Source organism: Larimichthys crocea, chromosome XV (genome assembly GCF_000972845.2).
Source record: "Larimichthys crocea isolate SSNF chromosome XV, L_crocea_2.0, whole genome shotgun sequence".
In the NCBI taxonomy this organism is placed as follows: domain Eukaryota; kingdom Metazoa; phylum Chordata; class Actinopteri; family Sciaenidae; genus Larimichthys; species Larimichthys crocea.
In genome coordinates, this window is record NC_040025.1 from 23,530,217 (window position 1) to 23,554,201 (window position 23,985).

The 23,985-nt window shown below is 40.9% G+C and overlaps 2 protein-coding genes across 3 annotated transcripts; both read right to left on the reverse strand.

Annotated features, from left to right (window-relative positions):
* Positions 1-3,042: 3,042 nt before the first annotated feature.
* amt (aminomethyltransferase) lies at positions 3,043-10,029 on the reverse strand. The gene is made up of 9 exons (XM_010742225.3): positions 9,811-10,029; positions 8,445-8,612; positions 8,149-8,229; positions 7,694-7,825; positions 7,540-7,618; positions 7,075-7,220; positions 5,891-6,071; positions 4,559-4,714; positions 3,043-4,286 (listed from the first exon to the last, which is right to left on the reverse strand). The coding sequence occupies exons 1-9, from the start codon at positions 9,952-9,954 to the stop codon at positions 4,111-4,113; spliced, it is 1,263 nt and encodes a 420-aa protein (XP_010740527.2). The 5' UTR covers positions 9,955-10,029; the 3' UTR covers positions 3,043-4,110.
* A 5,209-nt stretch (positions 10,030-15,238) lies between these two features.
* On the reverse strand, positions 15,239-23,203 carry hyal3 (hyaluronidase 3). 2 transcript variants are annotated; one of them, XM_027288445.1, is made up of 7 exons: positions 23,073-23,203; positions 17,207-17,467; positions 16,449-16,884; positions 16,194-16,341; positions 15,924-16,050; positions 15,732-15,821; positions 15,239-15,651 (listed from the first exon to the last, which is right to left on the reverse strand). In XM_027288445.1, exons 1-7 carry the CDS (start codon positions 23,151-23,153, stop codon positions 15,316-15,318), a joined length of 1,479 nt encoding a protein of 492 aa, XP_027144246.1. In that variant the 5' UTR covers positions 23,154-23,203; the 3' UTR covers positions 15,239-15,315. The 2 variants fall into 2 exon arrangements, with proteins under 2 accessions (XP_027144246.1, XP_019112245.2); XM_019256700.2 differs by lacking the exon at positions 23,073-23,203 and adding an exon at positions 22,047-22,135.
* Positions 23,204-23,985: the final 782 nt, after the last annotated feature.

Consider the following 23,985-nt stretch of genomic DNA (forward strand, 5'->3'; position numbering starts at 1 on the left):
GAATAAATCCAGGTCCTGAAAATGAAATACCTTCATAAATAAACCTGCAGTAGATGCTTTTTAAGAAAGCATTTACTTTGAAAAGCAGGGTGTTTCTCTGTGGAAACAAAGGTCGAGCAACAGAGGAACTTGTTGCCTGACTATAACTTCCGAGATGTGACATCAGATTCATCAGAGAGGTTTGCTGTCGTAGAGATTTGTCGATAGTTGCAGACCAAATCAGTGACCACAACGTTTAGAATAAATAAACGTAAGGCTTGTGCATGGGAAAGCCACGAAGAGTAATATGACTGATTACAAACTTACTCCTCAGTGTATCATGCCGTTTAAACAGAGTGTTACACTGACATGACATTACAACACATATGCAGAAGAGGAAGAGGACAGAGTCAGTCCAGGAAGTGATGACTGCCTGCATCCAAACTTGTCTGATGTCAGCGCAGGTAAGAAAATCAGGCTGATGGTACGAGCAGCACACTCAGACTTAGGCAGAGTAAGATGTTAGCAGCCACTTGTAAGTGCGAAGGTTGGGTGGACGGGATCAGGTGTGTAAACTTCCTTTGTGATGTCAGCCTCAATTTCAGCATTGGAGGGGAGAGCGTTAAATCGTGGTGTTCACGCTGCATGCATGAGGCTGAAGAAACTAAGACATTAAAGAGGCTGCGTGTGAAGTCCGCCAGTCAATCAGTCAATACAGTACGCAGCCTGGGCAGGTAACGTGTGGAGGGAGGGAGGGAAGAGTTAGACTTTTCAGTGCAGCTGTAAATAAAAAAGAATTCGTTAGTTTGAGGTGGCTGCTGGGTCTTGCTGCATGCGTCGCAGTTGAGGTTCAAGGCTTCTTGACAAACTCGAGCAGGACACGAAGTTGAGGTCAGGGTCAGGAGGTTACCTTTCCAGCGGGCTTTAGCCGACAGCTGCGCTGAAGAACCTCCTGACGAGGACCCTGGGATGATGTATGTGGGAGGGACGAAATAAAGGGCGGATGGATTGGAGGAAGGATGGCAGAGTGATGTATGAATGAATGAATGATGAAAGACAGGGAAGGATGCAGTGATGACCATGATGGAGAAGACATCATCATAAGTTTCCATCAAATTCACTTTGCAATGCAAAAATACAAGAATAAGAGAAGCTGCTTTACATCAAAGTATCAAGATTTGCAAATAAACAGCTGTTAAAGCATCCCCCTCTCTCTCTGTTTACCTTCAGTACAAATCTACACATACATCATGTGTGTGTGTGTGTGTGTTGTGTGTGTGTGTGTGTGTGTGTGCTGGCACGTGTGTGCTTCCCAGATGACATCACTCCAGAAAACGTGACGGGCTGTAACACCCTCTTCACAGGCACATGTACGGTCCTCAGCACTACTGTTGGGAAAAACGTGGAGCTGTAACATAAATGGTGCGTGTGTACATGCACCACAGACCCCGATGCACTTGTTGCACTCTGCTTGCACGGTGTTCCACCTACATGTACTTGGGGCCATGGCGATGCTGCTAAAAATAACATGTGGTCAACTTAAACCCTAACAAGTGCAGCAGCAGCAGCAAGCGTATAGTAGTAGTAGTGTAGTAGTAGTAGTAGTGTAGTAGTGTAGTAGTAGTCTAGTAATCCGGCGGCATCATGAGTCTTTCTTTACACGTGTATATAAAGTGTTTGAGTGAGTGGTGTCACATGCCCTAATTTAATCCTCATGGCTGTATATGGCAGAGTGTGCATGTCAGGGAGCTAAAGTTAGAGGAGCAACAAGCTCCCAAACTCCTCTGTCTTAAATGTGTGTCGGTCAGACTGTTATAACATCACGGCTGCTCTCTCTGTGCCACAAGCTGAAGCTGAATGGTAGCATGGCCGCTAGTGCTACTCACCCGGCTTGCCGGAGCCACGTTTTCCCCTTTTTACTCCGGGCATTTTGATCCACGGTTCACAACAAAGCTAGCTCAGGTTAGCCCGCTACAGTTAGCCTGTCAAGTCTTGTCCTCAGGTTTGACAGCTGCTGTGAAGGCGGCAGCGGCAGCAGCAGCAGCACAGGGTTTGATGATTGGTCTCCGTGGTTTGAAGAAAAAAAAAAAAGCTCCCACAATTCAACCTTCTTTCCACACGTTTTGTTGACACTTGCTGGCTAGCGCCGTTTACCAGCACCACCGACCAGCAGCACGCTGCGCGACTCCCCCCTTTCCTTTCTTCACTCTTGCGATAAAGAGTTGTCCGGCGGCAGGAAAAGTCACTTTCCTCAACGCTTTTCAAAATGTATATCTATGTTGTCCCCGGGTAATCTATATCTAATACCCGGTTGGATATTAAGTATTGCCAAAGTGTTTGGGACAGTTTTGAGCACGCTGCTATCATCAAGTCCACCATCTTCTCTCTCGTAACTACTGAAAACAGACCGGCAGCGGGGTTGCCAGGTTAGTTCTGTAGCATCCCCCGTTTCCGGTATGTCTAAAAACTACAAACCCCAGATTGTTTTTAGACTTCTGAGATTAAGTAACTCTAAGGGAAAATATTTATTCTGTGTTGATAATGAAATACAGTCAGACTCGCCAGACTGATGAAATTAAATTAAAATAAAGTAGTGAATTCTCAAACTTTTGCATTTGAGATTAATTATTATATATAACTTTAATATCTGTATTTTATTCTACTTTATACTTCAAAAATCAAATGCTTTCAAACAGACGTTGTACATATGATATGTGCCACAATTAGACTTTTGGTTAAAAAAAAAGAAGTCTAATTTTAGGACCAGTCCAAAGCCACACACTTATGTGAAAAGACATGTCATGAGTCATGGAATAATGAAAAGCAAATTGTCTTTAATAAAGAGAATATATTTTCCAATCAAATAAACAATGTTATTTAAAATGTTTACAAGGAAATTCAGTCAAGTTGAAATCCACAGTGATGCACCTTCAAGACAGTGTTGCCAAAAACTGACAACCTATAAATCAGTAGTATTATTTCTACATTAAGTAGTATTTTCATCAAATAAGACATTCAGAGCTCCACAGAAAGATCATTTCTTAGTTTAATACAAAAAATTACATTTCATTAGTTGCCAGACAGAACACACATAATGACAAATAACATCTTTTCAAGTTAGGTTATCATTGTACCTCATGTGGTATTAATTTCTCCTTCAGGTTCATATTATTATATTATGAACAGTGAAAAGCAGTGTAGTCAAGTTTTATCTGATGTGGAGATCAGGTTGTTATTAATCAAAAGAGCAAACCAGAAATTCCTCAAAATCCCTCCAAGCAAGAACTTGATGAAAAAAATCTGGTAATTAACTCAAAAATGTCAATTTGACAAACTGAACTGGTAGATTTGTGTTGACATATTTCAGGTCAGGCTTTTGTGTTGGATTGTGAGCTGGCCCTGTTTGACCTCCCTTGATTAAGCTTTTATACGAATAGAAGTTTGGCTCTGTGGTATTTGAAAGAAGAAAAAAAACATGTAGTGATTTAACATCAGGAGAAAGTTTTGGAATGTCTTTGTTTTGGTCCAGCAGTGACAAAGTACATGCAGTCACGTTTTATTAGCAAAACCTATGTTCTACGACTTAATTAAACGTTTAATGGACCCACACATCCTCACTGTTTTCTTACTGTGCTCTTACTGAAAGTGCAGTAAATCTACTTCAACTTGCTAAAATAGAAAAATAGAAAACAGAACTTGGTCTGTGAAATGTGTTAGCAGAGTATCTAGGCCCATACCATCATACATACATACTCAAACTCAAGAATACTGCTCGTTATTTATTTCATGCGCACACATACACAAGTGAAACCATGTGACTGGATGCTGTTTATAAAAAAACACAGGTAGAATACTGACAGCTGCTGTCTAAAATGTCCTGCTCAAAGCATTATGTCCTGTTGTCCTCGAACAACATGTCAGTTTACTGTACACTTTGCTATTGTGTCTCAAATAAAACTATGATGCATTTAATGCATTAAACTCAGCAATGGAGACTTGCAGTGTTATGAGTGTTGCATTGCTGGACGTAAACAGATGGGGGCAGCATTGGTGAATATGGGACAAAGTGGAGGAATGATCCAGTGTGAGTGTATGTATGTGCATGTTTGTTTGTGTATGTGTGTGTCCCTCCTATCCAGAATAGTAGTTGGTGGGAACAAAGGGCATCTTGCTGACAGTGGCGGGCACTGCTTTTTTCCTGACCTCGACCTGGATAGCTGTTCCATTCTTAGCGAATGCGGCATCCACGTAACCCATGGCGATGTTCTTTTTCAGGCAGGGAGAGGGGCAGCCGCTGGTCACCTCACCTAAACAACAAAGCAAACAATAGGTCTTTCCTGAGAAATCTCTGTCTGACTTTATTTATTCATTCAATCACTAAATGCTTGGAATGGCATACTTGAATATATATCAATTTCTTTGGTGTGTTTGACTATTTGACTTTGGCGACCTCAAGTGGCAGTACCATAAAAGACACTGGCAGGCAACAGTGCATGTAAAAATCTTTCACATATTGCTTTAATATTAAATCGTAAACCACAGGTCAGGTCTCTCCTGTTCACATTGTTTGCTTTCTGACCTATGACTTTTCCATCAGGGCTGAGTATGGGTGTGTGTTGTCTGACGGGGGGGCCAGTGGACACCAGACCGACTCTCTTCCTGGCTGTCTTGGCTTTGATCTGAGGTACGATGATGTCAGCACCAGGGAAATCCCTGTTCTGACGTCGACGCTTTCCTGTGTGAGAAAAAACAGAGTAATAGAGTTAATGCACAGGTTGTACTCTATAGTCAGTGCTAAAGTATGGAGAAACAACAACATGCAGAAAAATAATTAAGGTTTGATGACAATGGTCTTTTTCAATAACACATCCTCATCGTTACACCTGAATTCAACAGTAAAGAGTAAAGGTGCAAAGGTACGCTAAAGGAAAATTTTTGAGGAAAGGGGTAAACAAAGGCAAAGGTATTGATTCACTTCTAGCTGCATTTTTGCGCTCTATGAATTTGAGGGAATTTTATCTCCTAGCATGTCCTTACGATATAGAGCAGCTGCATGTTTGAGTTTAGGAAATCAGGTGCCACTCTGATCACTATTATGGTAGCCGAGGTCAGAGGATAGGGCTTTCCTAGACACAACAAATAGCCTCTACAGAGTTAGATAACAATCCTGTCCTGGGGGCATATAGACAAGCCAGAGAGGACAGATTCTTCAGAACTGAGGCGGCATCATGTCATGACTAGTGTATTGCTATATCCTCCTTTCTCCTTGGCCAAGCTTCAATAAATATTTCAGCATAAGACATCTTGGACTCCCCTGCACTTTTTCTGACGAAGGTGACCATTGATGAGCAAAATTCTCCACATGAACTAACTACTAAAGGAAATGTCTGGCTCTTTAGCCACAAAATGTTCACCAGCTGGTCACTAACTGTGTCTGATTGTTGAAAACAGCTGGCTGCTGCAGCCAAAAATTATGTAACAACAATAAAGTTGTTACACAATGAGCTGAAACCTGCTAAACTGAAGGTCCTTTAGTCAAGCGGGGCAGCACACTGAGGAGATAATTCTCTGTAGGTTCATTACTTGGTACTTAGGATAGTTAAGGATTTAACATATGACACATAATTTGTTTAATTCTTACAATAACCACAGGGTTAGGGCGATATGCCAGAATATTTCTTGGCTGGTCTCTGCTGCTTGCCTGGCAACTGGTCCCAAAAAATATATTCTGAATCGCAGCCTCCATAAAACAGCAAATTGTCATTTTTGTAACATGGTAATTAGTGAGCTCTCTCTGTCAATCTTCTCATCTAACTTTCAGCTTGATGAGTCCAGATATAGAGAGAAAGACTGACATGTCTTAAAATGGCACATTCCACCACAGCCTTTTCCAGAAACACTAAAATCTTACCAATGGTCCAGACTAGGGTGGCTTCCACAGGCGTGGTGGTCTCATCTATGTCATTTCCATAGAGACAAAGCCCCGCCTCTAGACGCAGACTGTCCCTGGCACCAAGACCAGCCAGCTTCACCTCACTGTTAGCCAGCAGTTTCTCCGTCAGCTCCACCACTCTGGACTGAGGGACGGAGATCTGGGGCACAGAAATAGAAATGGATTGTAGAGCTGGGTCTCCATCCAAGGAGTTTTTATGGAAACAATGAACTTGAAACAGCATATTTTCACCGTTTAATAATAAAAAACACATTTGTTTTCCAGTAAACATGTAAAAGTATTAAACAGATGAGGAAAACAAGTAATTACATAGTGTGTAGTCTATTTTTGTGGGTCTTAGAACTGAGGCAAAGAAAATTCAAACAAAGGGAAGTAAACTTCCACATTCACTCTGTCAGAGAGAGATGCACCCACATCCATGCTGCTATCTATAAAGCACCAGCAGAGTGGGCTGATAGAGAGAGAAAAAATAGAACAGATAAAACCAAGTAGTAAACAATTAACCTGGAATCTGGCAGCAGATTCCTCACAAACAGTTTGTGTTTAACAGTGTTAACAAGAGACACAGCACCATGTTAACAACAAAAGGAAAACTTGTTCAGGTAGCAAAATACTAGAAAAAAATGTAATACAACTGTGTGTGTTTAAAGATATTATGCACTTAATTCATGGACAAGTAAATCCTGACTCAACGACCAGATACAAAGAAAATCCAACAACTTCCTTCATAGCACTGTTGTGCCAAATACAGCCTCAAAGAGAATCTAGCCTGTACACTTGTAGTCTTGTTTTTTTTTTTCACTTGTCCATTGTAAGTAAGTAATATTAAAAGAGTACTGTAGGTGTCCTGATATCCAAAAGTAACAGTGAACACACACAAAGTTATGCATCTTGCACACAGATTTAAAACTGAGGTTAAACTGTTGAATGGAGATGTTCACCCTGCTACCCAATCAGAAATTTATATTTTCTGTGGCCACGTCAAAAAACAATTTTTAAAATATGCTGTGACAAACACCATAAATGAGACCTTATCACTGAAAGTTGTGCAAGGCCATGCAAAAATCTACAAATGTCACTGCCAGAAAAAGCAGAAAAAGAGCAAAGGACGTAAGCAAAGAGATAGAGAGAGAGACGCTGACCTCCACCCCGTCCTCTCCAGTGTATCCACAGCGGGTGACCCTGCAACCAGGAATACCAAACACAGTGGCCAAGGTGGAAGTCATAAAGGTCAGCTTACTGAGGTCTTCCTTCAGCCCCTCCTGGAGCACCCGAGACATGGATGGACCTGACAACATACAGCGCAACAAAATGATCTTCATTTACTAAGATGAAAGAAAGATTGAAACACAAACAAGATTTTGGCAAGGGCAAAAACAAGAGCAAGGAAAGCAACTGTGATACTGAAAAGAGGAGATGGAGAGAGGAAGGTAGGACGAAGGAGGAAAGAGAAAATGAAAGAAAGACAAAAAGGCAAAGCATGATGTGCTTGGACTGACATATGGGAGGAAAAAAGAGAGGAAGGAGGGAAATAAAACATAAGAGAAGAAAAGAAAGAAGAACAGGGAGTGGAGGAAAGGAAGAAAGTAAGAGGAAAAATAATTTACCTTGCAGAGCAATCAGTGCTTCATCGAGGAACTCCAGATCCACATCAAAACCAGCACCTTTGAACTCTGCCAGTCTGTCCTACAGACACACACACATCAGACACTTTATATCAGTCTATCAGACTCCATACACATACACTCTGTCTCTATTTACCTTCATATGAGCCGTGTCCTTGTCGGAGCAGCCAGCGTTGGAGACGACGTAGAGGTAACCCTGGTCTGTCTTTGTCACTATGAGGTCATCAATAATCCCTCCTTTCTGGGTGGTGAAGAGGGTCAATGTCCCCTGATGGTGAGGAATAGGAGAGAAAGAGATGATTAGTTGATCTTTGGCGATTCAATCATAGATCTCATTATTTTATTTTATTTTAAATCATTATCTGTGAATTTATTAGCCAGTATTTATTTTAAAATGAAGAAAGGGTGTGAAACTAGACTTTTAAAATGTGTGTAAACACATTTTATACATTTGCAGCTCAGATATTTTGCATTTTTCACATTTTGCTTGTATCTGCTGGATGTGTAGATCTCCAGCTGTTTACAGCTTGCTTCCGATAAGTGAACACAGAAGTTACCGCAGGTTCAACAGAAAACAATCCTTCATCTCACCTGGTTGTCCTTGAGGTCTTCAATATCTGCTACTACAAGAGACTCCATGAACTTCACCCTGTCTTTGCCATGGACTTTGGTCTGAAAGAAAAAAACAAAAACAAAAAGAAAGTATTTGAACATAGCAATGCAGTTTCTTCTTATGGGAGGTTTGTAGAACACCTCTAATGAACACCCTTTAATTGATAAAGCATTTTACTATGACGTGTGAGTTTGTACATGTGTATTTGTCTACGTGTTCAGGAGTGCACTATGTGTGCTGTATATTTGTTTCTGTCTCTTTAGACTCATCTCACCTGTAGCATGTGGCTGACGTCAAAGATGGAGCAGTGCTCTCTGGTGTGCATGTGTGAGACGATGTGGCTATCTTTGTACTGGACAGGCATACTCCAGCCTGCAAAGTCCACCATCTTTCCACCTTGGTCTCTGTGGAAGTCAAACAGTGGAGTCTTCTTCAAGGCAGCCTGGGGGAAGTGAAACACTGTACTGAGTGTGCAAAAAATAGAAACACAGGAAATAGAAGAACAACAGCTGAAACATTCTTATTGTCTGTTTTAGTGTAATAACAACAATCTAACCACTTCTAGAGAAGATGCATATACTAAAAAAAGCATGTTCAGTAACAGTATGTTCTGCAAATGCTACAGTCATTATTTTTCTTGAATATAACGTTTCTTGTCTGAGCTATCACACAGTCAAAAGGCTGAGTGTTCTTTCTGCCCTAACTTCTGACCTTTGAACCAACCACCGAAGGGGGCTTATCAGCGCAGCAGCAGAAATGCATGATGGGACAGAGTGTGTCTGCACTTTACGTAAGACTCAATTGCTTTTTTACTAAACTGTTAAAGTCCAAAGTCAACTATTAATTTGAATGGACAGAGTTGAGGTGATAGTTCTGGTTGAAATATGCATGCACACAGATATGAACTTGATGAATAACTCCTGATGTCCGCCATCTTATTTCATTCATAACCTCCTTTGATTTGAATCAATGAATCTGGGTAAGGTCACACATGAAGACAGTGCTGAAAGGACTGTAGAGTCAGTCACTCGTGGTTTTAATAAAATCATCTTGTGCAGCTCCGTGAAGTGAGGTAGGGGGGGAGGGGGGCTGGGACAGTCTGCTGGGACAGATGCACATTATGTCTGCATGAACTGACTGCTGCTGCGACACACTCTGATGTTATTATTGCAATATGCAGTAACATTAGTAGAGCTAGTGATTCATATGCCAAAATATAGCATATAGGATTTTTACAACCACAATTTCATGATCCAGGGATTAGCCTAAAATCTGGCATAAAACATAAAAATGATTCATATTTTTTATTACCAGGACAATTAACACATATAAGTATAAAACATTTATTCAAAATGAATATTATTTCAGTTTCACTGTCATCTCTTGAAAAGAATGAAGCATAAGCATGGCAATAGCAACTCACTAGAGGGCCACAGATACTGTAAGACCGAAGTATTATTGGAATATTATACTGATAAGATGAGAGATGAAAACTTTAAGGGTGATGTTGTTGGAAAATGCAACTTTGTACCACAGATATAATGTCTGTCTAAAGAAAAAAAAGTTTATTTAATTAAAAAGTTATGCAAAAGCACTTTGGATCACTTGTAGACAGAAGGTGACCGTGCAGCTGCACATACCTCTGCACTTGAAGCCTGTCTCTGCTGCTGCTGCTGCTTCTTGCCTGTGCATCCAGCTCCAGCAACCCGCAGTAAACCGTCCCTGGAAGCCCGCAACCCGAGCCCCGAACCCCCGACCCCGACCATCAACCGAGCCCACATCATGCCACCTGAGTCCCCGCTGTAGTCTCTCTCTCACACACACGCACTCCTGACGGTTAACACTTCCGCTGTGTTACTAAACTCTTTGGACAGCCCTCTCTGGAATTTCTGCTTTCCTGGCAAAAACAAACGAAGCGGCAGCGATTGGAGGAAGGAGCAAAAGGCTTGTGGGAAATGTAGTTGATGAATCAATTTTCTCTGCAGGTGTTCACTGGTTGATGCTATGACTCCGTGCCTCATCATGTCAAACTAAGGATTATTATTATTATTATTATTATTATTATTATTATTATTATTATTATTATTATTATTATTATGTCCCAGCCACACATAATATGAGGCATATCAGCTGATCACAGATCAGATGATATCGGTTGCACATCTGCAAAAAGCCTTAGTAGTATTAAACAGTTTGTTTGTTGTTGTTGTTACATATGGAAGCTGAACTCTTTTGATGTGTTCCCATAATCATGGCTTATTAGCCTATTCAAATTTAGAAAACATGTTTACATATTTGGTCCAATCCTAACCTAACCACATATGCTGTGTTCTGGGAGTCTATCTATCCATAACCTTATCCTTATCAGTGTCACTGCAGGCTGGAGCCGATGCCAGCTGACACTGGGCAAGAGGCGGGGTACACCATGGAAAAGTCCCCAGTCCATCACAGGGCTCACACATAGTGACAAACATCTACTCACATTGGTATCTATTGGTGTGATTTAGAGTAACCAGTCAACCTATCAACCTGCATGTCTTTGAACGGTGGAAGGAAGCCAGAATACCAGCAGGCAGAGGGAGAACATGCAAACTCTTCACAGGCTCAGTCGGCTGGGGGTTTGAACTGCCATGAGACAACAGTGATAACCCCAGCACCGCCACGCAAACGGGTAAAAAAAAAAGAAGAAAGGTTTAATTAACAGCAATACCAAATGGATCCTAATGCACGATTGTAAAAGTCTGGAGGGAAACTAAAGCTGATATGAAAAAGGATTGAGGCATCCCATGATGGAGGCCTGGGAATGTGGCAGCTGGTCTTAGCAGACTACTATTACACCCATTAGCTGTTCAGGGCAGTGGCTCTCAATGGGTCAACAAGGATAAAACACAAACAAATTACTTTTTCTCATAAAGAAGCACAAGTATTTTGCACACTGCACACTTTTTTGGCCTTTAAAAAGGGAAGACCGAAAGGGAAGAGTGAGTGGAGGGTGTTAAACGGTCTGCGCTTATAGATTGCTGAGCTCACAGGATCGTCACACACTATATTTTTGGAAAGCGGCATGTTTTGCTTCCACTGCAACTTTTTTGTCCTTTACCAGCATGCTGGTTTAATATTAAAACAGGTATCAGATCATAAGTCTCCATTATGCTCATTTATGATATGTTTAAGTCTGTCATTTCATCTCATATGTCTGTTACTCAGAAAACATCATTGATTTTCCAGTTCCAGAAAACTTAAGAGGTGTTTTCGGTCAGATAAAGTTGCCCACCTGACTGTGCACCCCATGACATTTGTCCATGTGAGTATTTGTGCCTGTGTTTATCCCAATGTACCCCATCATGCCCACCACCCAGATCATTGAGTCATCCTTTGGGCCGAGAACCTATTTATACCATCATGTCTCTGCTGCTATTTTAGGCCTAGAGGACCTGCAGGGTTGGGTGTGTGCGTGAGCATGTTTGGGAGGGGGGGTAACAGGGCTGTGAAGACTCCCTCTCTCTCTCTCCATGTCACTACCTCTCTCAGTTAGGGTGGGCTAAATCAGAACATAGACACACACAAACATACTTGGTATGAGGGGGCGTCCTACCTAGCTCTGTGACACAAACACGCTCACGAGGAGTAGGACCCTGAGGCAAAGCTTGGAGGTTCCCTTTTGTTTTTATACATCAAGGATTTTGTTGAAAGTTACTTTTTTGGGATTTTATTTGAGCTCGCTTGGATTACTTTTGTCACAGTGTCGCTCCTGGGCGACCTGTATGGATCTTTGATGTAAGACACTGTTGCTCCTGTGGGTGCAGACACATGTTTTGGCAATTGGGTGTCTGAATGCGAAGAGACTGGGTGAACAAGAAGACCGACAGTTAGATAAGAACAAAGAAACAAACACACGTGGTGTCATAAGGTACGTTGGAAATCTGTTTTATCCATTACAACAGGTAGTTAGACAGTAATCCAGTTAATTATCCGTTCATTCATTCATTCAGTCAATAGTAGGAGCCTGTTCTTTGATGTCCTTTGGTCTCTGATTCGAATTCCAGAGACTTTGTGCCTTTATGGATTTGAAACCAGCTCTATTAATAGCTCTGATAAATCAGCCATTCATATGACCCGTTTGTTTGTCTTCAAATAGAAACCAAGATGATCTGTTTTCTTGCCCTCTCGCATGATGCATGCCAACTTACTGCTCTATTTATTACTCCTGATTCCTTTCTTCCTCTCTCTTCTCTTTCCAGAGTCAACCCACCCTATCCTCGTGTCTATTCATTATCAACTTAATGCGATTTATATGAAACAAAAACCCAATAGAGCTAACAATTCCATTTGCTAATGTAAGGCAAGTCAATCAGCACAGCACAGACAAAAGCAGTAGCTGCTGCAGCGTTTCCTAATGAAGCGAGTGATACATACTTAGCTTTTGCTTTTTGCTGGTTTGTCTATTATCACATGATAAAAATCTGCCAGCTCTTGACAAATCAGTCCCTCTCTTTACTGTGAAGGCTTGTTGTTAATCTAATTATTGCTGAAAATACTTACGTATATTGATTATTATTGATTTTTTTTTTAAGTTGCCTCAACTGGCCTTTAGAAACTAATACTGTGTGTATATACTGTGGATAGAAAGAAAGTGTTGACTAGTGGATCGCTTGTGCCATCTGTCAGTCTATCTGTTCATCCCTCAAGAGGAGGCAAGATGTCGAGGCCTCCGTCTCAGACCACACCTCAGTTCCAAAGGGTCAGTGAAAGAGACCTCACTGAGATCGAGCTCCATTCTGTGGACTCCATCAACGACCTCCACCGAACACACCATGAACACAACCACAAAGGTACTCACACTCCAAACACAGCAACAAAGGTACACACACATACCATGACCACAGCCACAAAGGTACACATACTCCAGACACAGCAACACAGGTATACACACCCTGAACACAGCCACAAAAGTACACATACTCCAGACACAGCAACACAGGTACACACACCCTGAACACAGCCGCCAAGGTACACACACATACTATGAACACAGCCACAAAGGTACACACACATACCCTGCACATAGCCAAAGGTACACACACATACACACCATAAATACAGCCATAAAGCTACACACATATACACCATGAATACCACCACAAATATATACAAATCATGAACACAACTACAAAGGTACACTCACACACACACACACACACACACACACACACACACACACACCATGAATACTGTACAGCCATAAAGCTACACACACATACACCATGAATACCGCCACAAATATATACAAATCATGAACACAACCACAAAGGTACACACATACCCTGTACACAGCCAAAGGTAAACACACGTACCATAAACACAGCCACAAAGTTACACACACCATGAACACAGCTTACTGTATATACACACACCCTAAACAAAGCCATGAATGTACACACGCACCCTGACGCAGACACAAAGGTACACACACACACACTACAAAGCCACAACCATGATGGTATACGCACACCTCAAACACAGCTCTCACACACACACACACACACACACACACTGGACACAGCCACCACACACTGACACCGATGGACTCTGCTGTTTATGATTTCAGTGATGAGGCCTCCTCGTCCTGCTTACACACCCTCCCCAAATGGGAATCTCTACACATGTGACATGACAGCTGTCAATCAAAGAGGCCGTCCAGCCAGCTGTAAATGGCAGAGCCGTCTACAGGACATGTTGACACCCAGTTCATCACGTGCCTATGCCATGGGCTGTGCTATTATCACTTTGCTTCTGCTAACAGTGTTACTCATCTTCTACTTTTTAGGTGAGATATTATATTCACACATTTTTATTTGTTTCTCCTAATAATTGGATGGATACTTTGGACTGGATATTTTCTATTTCTTCTATCTAGGAATTCTCCAGATGTATTGTTGTCATGTTATTTGTGATTTCTGCTTCATATTTATACTTCATGCTATGCCATGTAATCATTAGACATTTAAAAAAACATCTCTGTAAATCTAACAATAGGGAATCTTGCTTAGTGAAACCCATGATAGACAAACTGGCAGTATGATTTTGTTTCTGTGTCTCCTCCAGTCCAGCAGGGCGGCGCAGTCCGGATGCTGACTGAAGCGATGAGGGAGAAAGACGCTGCAGCCGCAGAGTTGTCCTTACTGATCCAAGAACTGCAAGCACTGAGATACAACCTGACAGCCATAAGAGGAGGGACATGAGGAAGCTATGCACAGAAAAACAAATATGCACATGTATACATAGACACTGATACACTTGTAATATTAAAAACAAGATTCTTTGTGGATTTTCCCTGAAGCATTTTGTCAAAATGTGCCATAGTCACTATGTGAAAAGAACTTTTGAGACTTATTTTGCTTTATTTATGGCACGCTCATTAAAGCAGTAGCACTGGTCAGATTAAATAAACAGAGGCAGTATATGTCATAACATTACATTGCATAATACACATTGGATGTCTTAAGTAAAATGCTTATTCAGTATTGTTCTTCAAAACTTTTTCCATTGTGTCAAAGTGTGAGACTTAAAATCTACCAGCTGTGTCTATTTTGTGCTGCCTGTCATGTTGTGTGAGTACCTGTCGGCATACTTCAATATACATATATTTAACATTGTGCATCACTGAAAAAGTAACAGGTGGAATCGCGGACAAAATTAAAATCAAAGTGTGCTACACTGATAAAAAAATAGGGCCTTTGATCACAAATGGAAATCAATAAATGCAACAACAAAGACAAGAATGTATCTGTTTGCCTGTTTGTATTCTTGTTGTTCTGTCATAATTAAAAGGTAATCAATTAAAAAAAAAATTAAGCAAAGGCTGATGACAACTCTCAATTTTAGCATTTTAATGTATAATAAGTTGCTCATCTGTCCATAAACTGAGTAATTACGTCAGAAGTTGTACTTATCTCGTTCTGTGTTCACAGATTTTCACAAAGCATCACGTTTTCTTTTAAAGCGAGCAGACTATAGCAATTTTGTCATGACTCTTGCTGCATAAAGATACGGTTCACTTCAACTTCATGCACTTATTCATTTTAATTTATTTTGACATTACTACAGGGAACTGTCAATCCATTAAGTCTAATGATGTGGAGGCCTCACATCTCTGAAAATGTCGTGCCATGAGCGCTGACTGACCGCGCCTTGAAAGAAACGTTTGAGTTCTTCTGTCCTTCTTCGTCTTTCTTCTTCTCTTCACACTCCTGTCCAGTCCACCCTGGGTAGCACTGACACATGAAGTGGTCCTGAAAAAGTTTGCCACTGACTTCTTCATTAGGGTCAGAGACCATGTGACCAGAGGTGGGGTGCCGCCTAGCGCAGCGTCCATTGCCATGGCAAAGTTGGAGGCTGCAGCGGTGGGTGCCAGACCTCAGTGACCTTGTGAAGGGACCCAAGACAGTGCGTATGTAGTCTCTGAGAATGATGCACTGACGCTGGAGGGTGGAAGGAGGAGAGAGGGTTACACACCAAAACACACACACTCATAAAGAACTCTCTCACAAACATTACATACCTCAGATTTGGCAAATTTCAGCTCTCCCCACAGCACCACTCCAGCAGCTCCCAGTGCCGCACTCTCCCCCAGTGTGTGCATGAGGTCTGTCTGCACACACACACACAAACAAATGACATGTGTGTCTATGCTAATAGCCAATATACTGGTATGTGTTTGTATGAGTGTGTACATTTCTGCAACAAAACCCACCTTATTAAGAAACCTGAGAGTGTGTGTGAATGCTAGCCGGGCGTAAGGAAGAACTGGTGTGGCATGACTGGTGCTGTTGCCATGACGCCAATGTGATGCTACCCTCAAAGCCTCAAGCAGTCTGTGTCTAAAGGAGACAGAAATGGTCATAAATTTAAACTGTAGAAGAATAACATGATTTTTAACCTCGGTTTCATAGAGGTTTAGTGGACTGTTTTTTATGATTTTTAAATAGTTTCACGTTTCCTCATGTTTCTCAGTTATCTGTACCTGACCATCATAGCTGCATCTGTGGATCCTGCCAGCCTCGGTGGCAGATAGATGCTGGGATAGAGAGCGGTGGACTGAGACCAGAGCCAGGACAGCCGGTTGTTTCGTCTTTTGGTCCCCCTGTGGCAGCGTCCTGTGTAGCGTTTATCTGTTCACACACGAGAAACACAAAAAGTTAGTTTTTAAGTTAAGTTTTAAGACTCAAACTTTATGTTTAACAAAAAAAACTGCTCATCACAGTTAGTGTTGTCCTACCTGTCTGTCTCTTACGCTTATTGAAGCAGGCAGGAAAACCATAAAAGCCCCAGAGTCCCTTCGGACGCTCTCTGACCATCAACCGCAGCGTCTCCTCCATGAATTTGCGAGTGCTCTCCTCAAACCTTTGCCTTGCCAACGATTTTATGGCCATTTCTGACAAATCGGGTCTCTCCTCTCTAACTATCTTCTTGGACAGCCTTCGGTACTCCATTTTGTCTCCGAAGTTTCTCTCCCACAATGGCCGCCATTCTTCCCAGTCGATAACAGCTAAACCGCTGAAGTTTGGTTGCAGCAAGGCGGACATCTGCGATAATGCAAGGGCAAGGTGAGCTGAGAGGTCTCCAAGCTGCGGTATCCCTCCATTCACCATGCTGCCATCTCGGGAGATGTACGGATACTGTCCCAGGTGGTCACGGTAGAAGATGGTCATTTTCTGGAAAATTTAAACAGAAAATAAAAGACGATTATTGCCAAATTCTGCAGCTCTACAACACATTTTTGCATCTTTTAGCCCGTTCTTTTGGTTTTATGGCACATTTACTTCGTTTACTTCAGTCTTGGAACAAGAATATTGGGAATACATTAAAAATACAAATAATTGTGTTATCAATTTCCTAAAAACATACTGGAAATTAATTTTTTAATGTGCTGCTTTGCCTATCTAAAACATATAGTGTGGCCAGCTTATAGTAAATTTGCAGTAAATGATCATGTCCCACTGGAGGCACTGTACTTCACCCACTGAGATCCATCACCTGTCCCTGGAAGAGCTGCTCTCGGTTCTCCACGATATCAAAGTCTCTCAGGTCCAGGTGGATGTTGTAGCGGTCTCGACACTGTGCCGTGGGCATGTTCCACACCACCACGAAGGGTCGGTCCTCCAGGATCGGACCTGCCGCGGCCACAGTAGGCCAGGGGTCATGGTGGAAGGCAAGGGTGGAAGCGAGGAAGAGGAGGAGAAGGTAGAGAGGACGGTGAGGCAGCACCATGGCCACCCAGCCAGTGAAGTGTCCTTCCTGACAGGGGAGAGAAATGGACTGGTGAGATTTACTGATGAGGAACTTTTCTGCACTGGGATACAGACAGATCAGTTCATAAACTGGAAACAAAATAAACACAAGTCAATTGAATATTTATTTAAATTCTCTTTATTTTCATAATTTTTGAGAATTTAAACATCAGATGTAATAAGATGCATCATTTTCATCAATATAACACGTCTTGAATAAGGCTTCAGTTCTCTGGCAGTTCAACAAGGCACACCTCAAGTTCAGGTAATTTCATTGGTGAGTTGTTTAGAATCTAAACATCTAAACTTTAGATGACCCAAATTAGTTTCTAAATCATATTTACTAAGGCTTTCACAGTGAAACTCACAATCACAATCCCGCCAAACATATTTTAAGACGTGTAATATTTGTTTTTCCCCCACACAAAATATGAATTACCTCTACTCATTTTCCACACTGAAAAATCAAGAATTTTTCATTTCTCCTACTAGTCCACTCTCGCTTTTTGTTACATGAGGTTTCAAGTTCCCACATCACAACACCATTTGTTTTAGTTTTAGCATACTGAACTACGATTGGCTTGACATTGCAAAATCATACATAATACTAATAAAAAAAATAATAATAATGTTACACTCATTTTACCATCTGTTTTTTTTTCTTCATAGTGTTGGCCACCACTTCTATTTTACTCACTGCTCAGTGATTTCAGATCAATTTGTAGTTTTATTTAATTATCTTAACCAGTCATTAAAGTGAATGTGGAAGTGAAAAGAAGGGTTGAGTGTCTCCAAACTATCACCAGCAGGCACCTTCATCTTATTCACATCAAAAAATATCCAATAAGAGTGATGGACCTATCAAACTATCAAAATAAAAGAATGGCTAAAGGTCAAGTGTCTTGTAATTTTCATATGATATATTTGTCTTTTAGATTTGTAAAATGTGTTTAAGAAACTGTGTTTTTTCCAACATTTTTGTCTCTCTGACATTTTCCACGCTGTATTTCTTCAAGTACTTGTTTTCTGTGTTTGAAAGAGCATCTGTGTGTTCTTTAAATATTATACATACAGTATATTCCTGCCTTTTGACATGTGCACATATAAACATACATATCTGCATCTATTCATGTGATGCATTCCCCAGTGTGTCTGATTGTGTTTCTGTCAAATGTCTTTGTGCATCCAATAGATGGCAACTCCTTTGGCGTCTCTGTAGGGAGTTTGAGTCAGACTCTGAACTACAAGCTGCCCTGCAGACTGAGATGGGGGAGGCGGTGGAAGAGGGATGGAAGGAGAAGGGGGTGGGATAGAAGGAGGAGGAGGAGGAGGTGGTGGAGGAAGAATGGAAGGAGAAGGGGGAGGGGGTGGAGCAGGAGGGATGGAAGGAAGAGGTGGTGGTGGAGGAATAGGAGGGGGAGGAGGAGGAGGTAAACTAGAAGGCTGAGGTGAGCCTACAGCAAAAGCGCCACCCGAGTCTCTGTTTTCTTGAGCATCCATCTTTGTCGGTGTTTCTTTCTGCATGTTCGCCTCATCATTCGGCATTCTGGAGAGCCTCAAAAGCATCTCCATGGGAACAAAGGAAGTCATGGCTCCTGCGTTCTGCACTGGTGTCGACAGCGTGTAACCGATGTGGGCATAGAAGTGCTGCTTATCGTGGGTGGTCAGGCAAAGGCGCTTGAATCCTCTGCTTTTGGCATAGCGCTCAATCTCCTCCATCAGAGTCCTGCCATAGCCTTTTCCTCGCTCTGCCTTGGACACAACCACCGACTCGACGAACAGGCTGCTGGTGTGACCTACGACCCGGGACAGACGGGCGTGGCCGAGGAGCCGCTCTGTCTCTTTGTGGCCTTGCAGGAGAATCAGGCAGACGGGGAACTCTGGACAGGACTTCTGGAGGGAGTGAACCCGGGCGGCCTGGCTCCTCTGCCACTCAGAGTTGACCAGGTCTGCGCAGGGTACCAGCAGGTCTGGACGACGGTGAATCGGAACCGCATGGATCTTCTTTGGTTGTCCAGAGTTTTTCTCAACATTTTGTGTCTGACAGTCCGATGTTGAGATGGTGTGCGGATCGAGGTTCAGCTCACCTTCTCTCGTTGAGGTTAATGGTTCAGACCTGTAGTGATCAGGGTTTAACTTGTCAGTCGTCATTTAACTCCTACAGATAAGTTTGAAATGTTAGAAAAAGTTTTCAACATGCAGTTCCTCAATTTCGTGGGTTAGTCTGATCACACCTCTGTATTACACAACCGGTAGTCTGAGTCAAGATGAGATGATGGCTTTTGCAACAAACCTCACAGACAGGCCAGCCTTTCATCATCTTGAAAGCAGCACAGTTAGATCTGACAGGTCAGGTGCTGTTGTAAGAAGAGACGCATGCAGGAGGATAAAACTAGTGTTGATCTCCTTCTAATCTCTGTCTGTACCCCCTTTTTCCACTGCAACCTTTACTGTCCACCTCTCCTGTTTCTGTCACAGACTGTGATTAGATTGTTGGGAGCTGTGTGCCTTGCTCATGGACACTTTATTAGTGGATACAGAGAAAGAGGTCAGTGTTCTGTTTAGGAGTGAGCCATTCATTTTCATGCAGGTCTAGCGTGACTCTTTCCAAGCTGACATTTAAAAAAAAAACTTATTTTGTCCAAAAAAGTTTAATGTCATCAAGAAACCCGCAAATAGTCAAATTCAGAAGTCAAGAACCAACACACCTTTTATTTCCTTCAACAAAAACATCTTAAATGATCAAAATAGTTTAGGTTAACAGATTAACTTTCTATTCATTGTTGTTTCAAGCTCTAATCCAAAACTTGTGACTTTTTAAAGACTTCCTGAACGATTTTCTTATCAAATAATTGTTACATGGAAATAATGATGATATGGATTTTGGCAATATTTGAATGCACAATAAGCATAAAAGTGTTCTTTGAGCCAACAAACATTACGATGATCTTAAGTGCAAGCTGACACTGAGAAAGCTGAGCCTGAAAGAACTTAAGACAAGTCTGACAATGTAGAGACGAGCCTATAATGAAGACTGCGCACAGGACAAACTCTTCTCATTTAGGCAGTAACGTGGACTTTTCTCTGGTGTTTTTTTTTGTGTTCTACATGTTACAAAGACATGGTGCAGTGGTTAGCACTGATGCCGATCACAGCATGAAGGTTCCTGGTTTGAACCTCGACTTTTCGTGCAGCTTGCATGTTCTCTTCTCTCTGGGTACTTCCTCCCACAGTCCAAAGACATGCACTGTGAATGTATAATGTAAAATGGATAGATGCAGCACCTACACAAAGATGCCTCTATTTTTATCCGTGCCATTTCTGGTGTGTAATTACAGCTACAGCAACATTTCATCTTAAGAAAAAAATCTTTCTCAAACTGCTAAGTATTAACAGTGTGAGTGTGTGCATGTTCAATCTTTATCTCTGCAAAATAAATTGACTCCCGCCAATGAGTTGGCCCTTATGACACATGCATATTGACGACTGAACGCATTGGTGATCGCAGATATGATGTCTTGAGGTGCTGTTTGATGAGAACTTTTAACAGCTGTTCATGTAGCACAAATTATAAATTATATTTTATATTCCATATTCTGCTATGAGGCAGAAGGTTCCTGATTTAGTAATAAAAACACTAATATTCTGTATTTGTAATTCTATAATATACCACCATACACACTGGTTTTGACTGTTAGAGGAAAATTGGGGTTTCACTTGAAGAAGATGAAAATGAAACTTTTCTAATACAAAAACAGTGATTATAAAATACTGACAGAGTTTTAAACTATTCTTTTAAACTTGTGAAACCATTTATATAGTCAATTTGTTGTACTAACTTCACTCACTGTTTACAGAAGCCCGTCACAATTAAAAAGATTATTATTTAACATTAATATTATTTAAGTTTACTGATATACTGTATCCCTCACCACTATGTACTATGTACCTATCTTGCATCCAGTTTGTTGAGACAGCTAAACTGCAATGTAGTGGACGCCCTTATTAAACTCAAACCATAAAGTATACTCTATTTGTTTTTTTTGTTTTTTTTTTGTTTTTTTTGGTAATTGTTTAGGATCTTATTTGGTTTGGCGATTTTAGTCCATAGAAAAGTTCCTCAGAATTGTGAACTTGGTTCACACAGTCTTCGTATTGACATGTCATATTATATTGTAAGACCATGATGTCAATTAAAAGCTGGCATGTTGTAGTGCAAAGTGAGCCAACACATGGTGGCTGATAGCTGTATTTGTGAAAGTTAACACTACCATACATCGCAAAGACGTCAATAACTCTGTTGTGGAGTTTTTTCACAAGTTAAAATCTAAAACTTGATTAAGTTAGATTAGGTCGATTAGGCCTTAAAATTATCTTTAAGAGGCGGAAGCGCAGAGCTCAGCTTTAAAGAAGCGCTGATGAGTTTTTCTATTTTCACAGGGTCTGCAGGTGTTAAAACAAGAAACAATGCAAGTCTAAAATGTTTATAACAAAGTGTAATGGTCCAAATAGTCTGGGATTATTTTGGGAATTAATATGTACTGCAGAAATAAATCAAACAAACAAACTGAAAAGTACAAACTCACCAAGAGAGAGAGGCTGAAGCCACGAGCCTGACCGTCAAACAGTTATAAACTTGGTACTGCCTACTTAACGCAATTTCACATTCAAACAACACAAAAAAAAAGAAGGATGTTACAAAGATGCAACAGGAAACCAGTAGTTGATAATGACATGGAAGGTAAAATGTCTAGTCAACATCAACCTCAAACTGTATTTCCTTTGCGATGATGACCACTGCTATGAATATGACACAGCAGATATACTGGTTACATCCACATTAAAAGTTTCTCTTTACCTCTTTATCATTAAATACAGTTCCATTTTGTTGAAGTGAACTAAGCCAGCAGCTAAATGGAATTCAGCCATCATTCATTTTATTATTTACGCCTGTGTGCGTTCCTACTGTGACATATCAAAGTGTCTGTTGTGAAAAAGGCCTTTTATCACACCAGCTCCCTCCCATTCATGCGATGCTTGCAAGGCATCAGTAAAGTCATTTTATTATTACAACATTTAGTGCTAATAAGCTTTAATATTGTGGTATTTTCCAACTGAACATGTTTTTTACCTAAAATTTTGGGTTGACTTTATCAAGTTTATGAAGATATTTTCGAAAAAAACGTCATCGACTAACTGTTGGGTTTGTATAGTGACTTGATCATTAAAGAAATTTAAGAATTTTGTGCTGAAACGTCAACAAGGACTCAAAAGGAAGCCCCTGTGGACGAGGCCATGAGGCGTGGGTCTATAGGGGGAGACTGGTGAGGATACTTCCACTTGCAAATCTTAATACGTAACTATGTTTAAAATCTGTTCAACATTTGACAAATCTTTACTTGTAATATATGTTCATGTAGTCTCTGTCTTACCTCCCTTTGTTATGGTTTACAGATACACATTACACAAGTACACATGTCAATCCAACTGTGTTAGACACAAAGCGTTCACGCCGCCTATAAATACGATGTTTTTAGTGTGATGTAAGGGTCTAGGCTGTAGGGGGTTCATTTGTATTGCAAAAATAGGGGGTAAAAAAAGTACAAACTCACCAAGAGAGAGAAGATAAAGCCACACGTCCGACACTCAAACAGTTGTGAACTTGGTACTGCCTGCTCAACACCATTTGACATTCAAACAAACACCACAGGAAACTGCTGCTGACTGATAATGACAAGATAAAATGTATACACAAGAGAAACTGACTATATATTTGTCAAGAGTGACATTAATTCATGACACATGACAGGGATGTCATGGGCAGATCCTACTGTGAAAAAGACCTTTTAAAGTTCCACTGCAGTTCAGGGCTCTTGAGCAAGGCACCAATAAAGACATTTTAATATTACAACATTTAGTGCTATTGTAATAGTGGTATTTTCACATTGGACATGTTGTCTGTTTGAGTCTTTCCTTCCCAGTTTGTCACCTTTGGCATGGTGGCTTTATTTATATCCCTCCAGTATATTTGTTACCTAACATTTCATTGTATTTTATTTCATTAGCATCCTCTATGTCTAGTGCTGTTACCACAGCTAGTGCTCTTAATGCAGAGCTGAGCTGTTCATCCAACAGATTTTGCCATGCTGTTCACCCTGTGTCAATCTACATATGACAGATAAAACTGAAAACTGAGGCTAAACATCGTATTCCGATGAAACATACAGTATTTTGAAGCTTTGGGGTGAAAATTGTAGAAGACAGATTTAATTATCAAGTTATTTTGTAAAAACTTGTGTTATTGACTAACTGTCTAGTTTGAATAGTGATTTTTTTTTTTTTGTGAGTGACTTGATCGTTAAATTAATTTTAAGTATTATGTGCTTAAACGTCAATAAAGACCCAAATGGAAGGACAAGTGGACGTCGTCTAGGACAGTGTCTACAAAAGATAGTAAAGTATGTATGTTTCAATAAGTACACAGGTGGTTAGAAGTTTGTATTTACTTTTGAACATGTCCAGGAA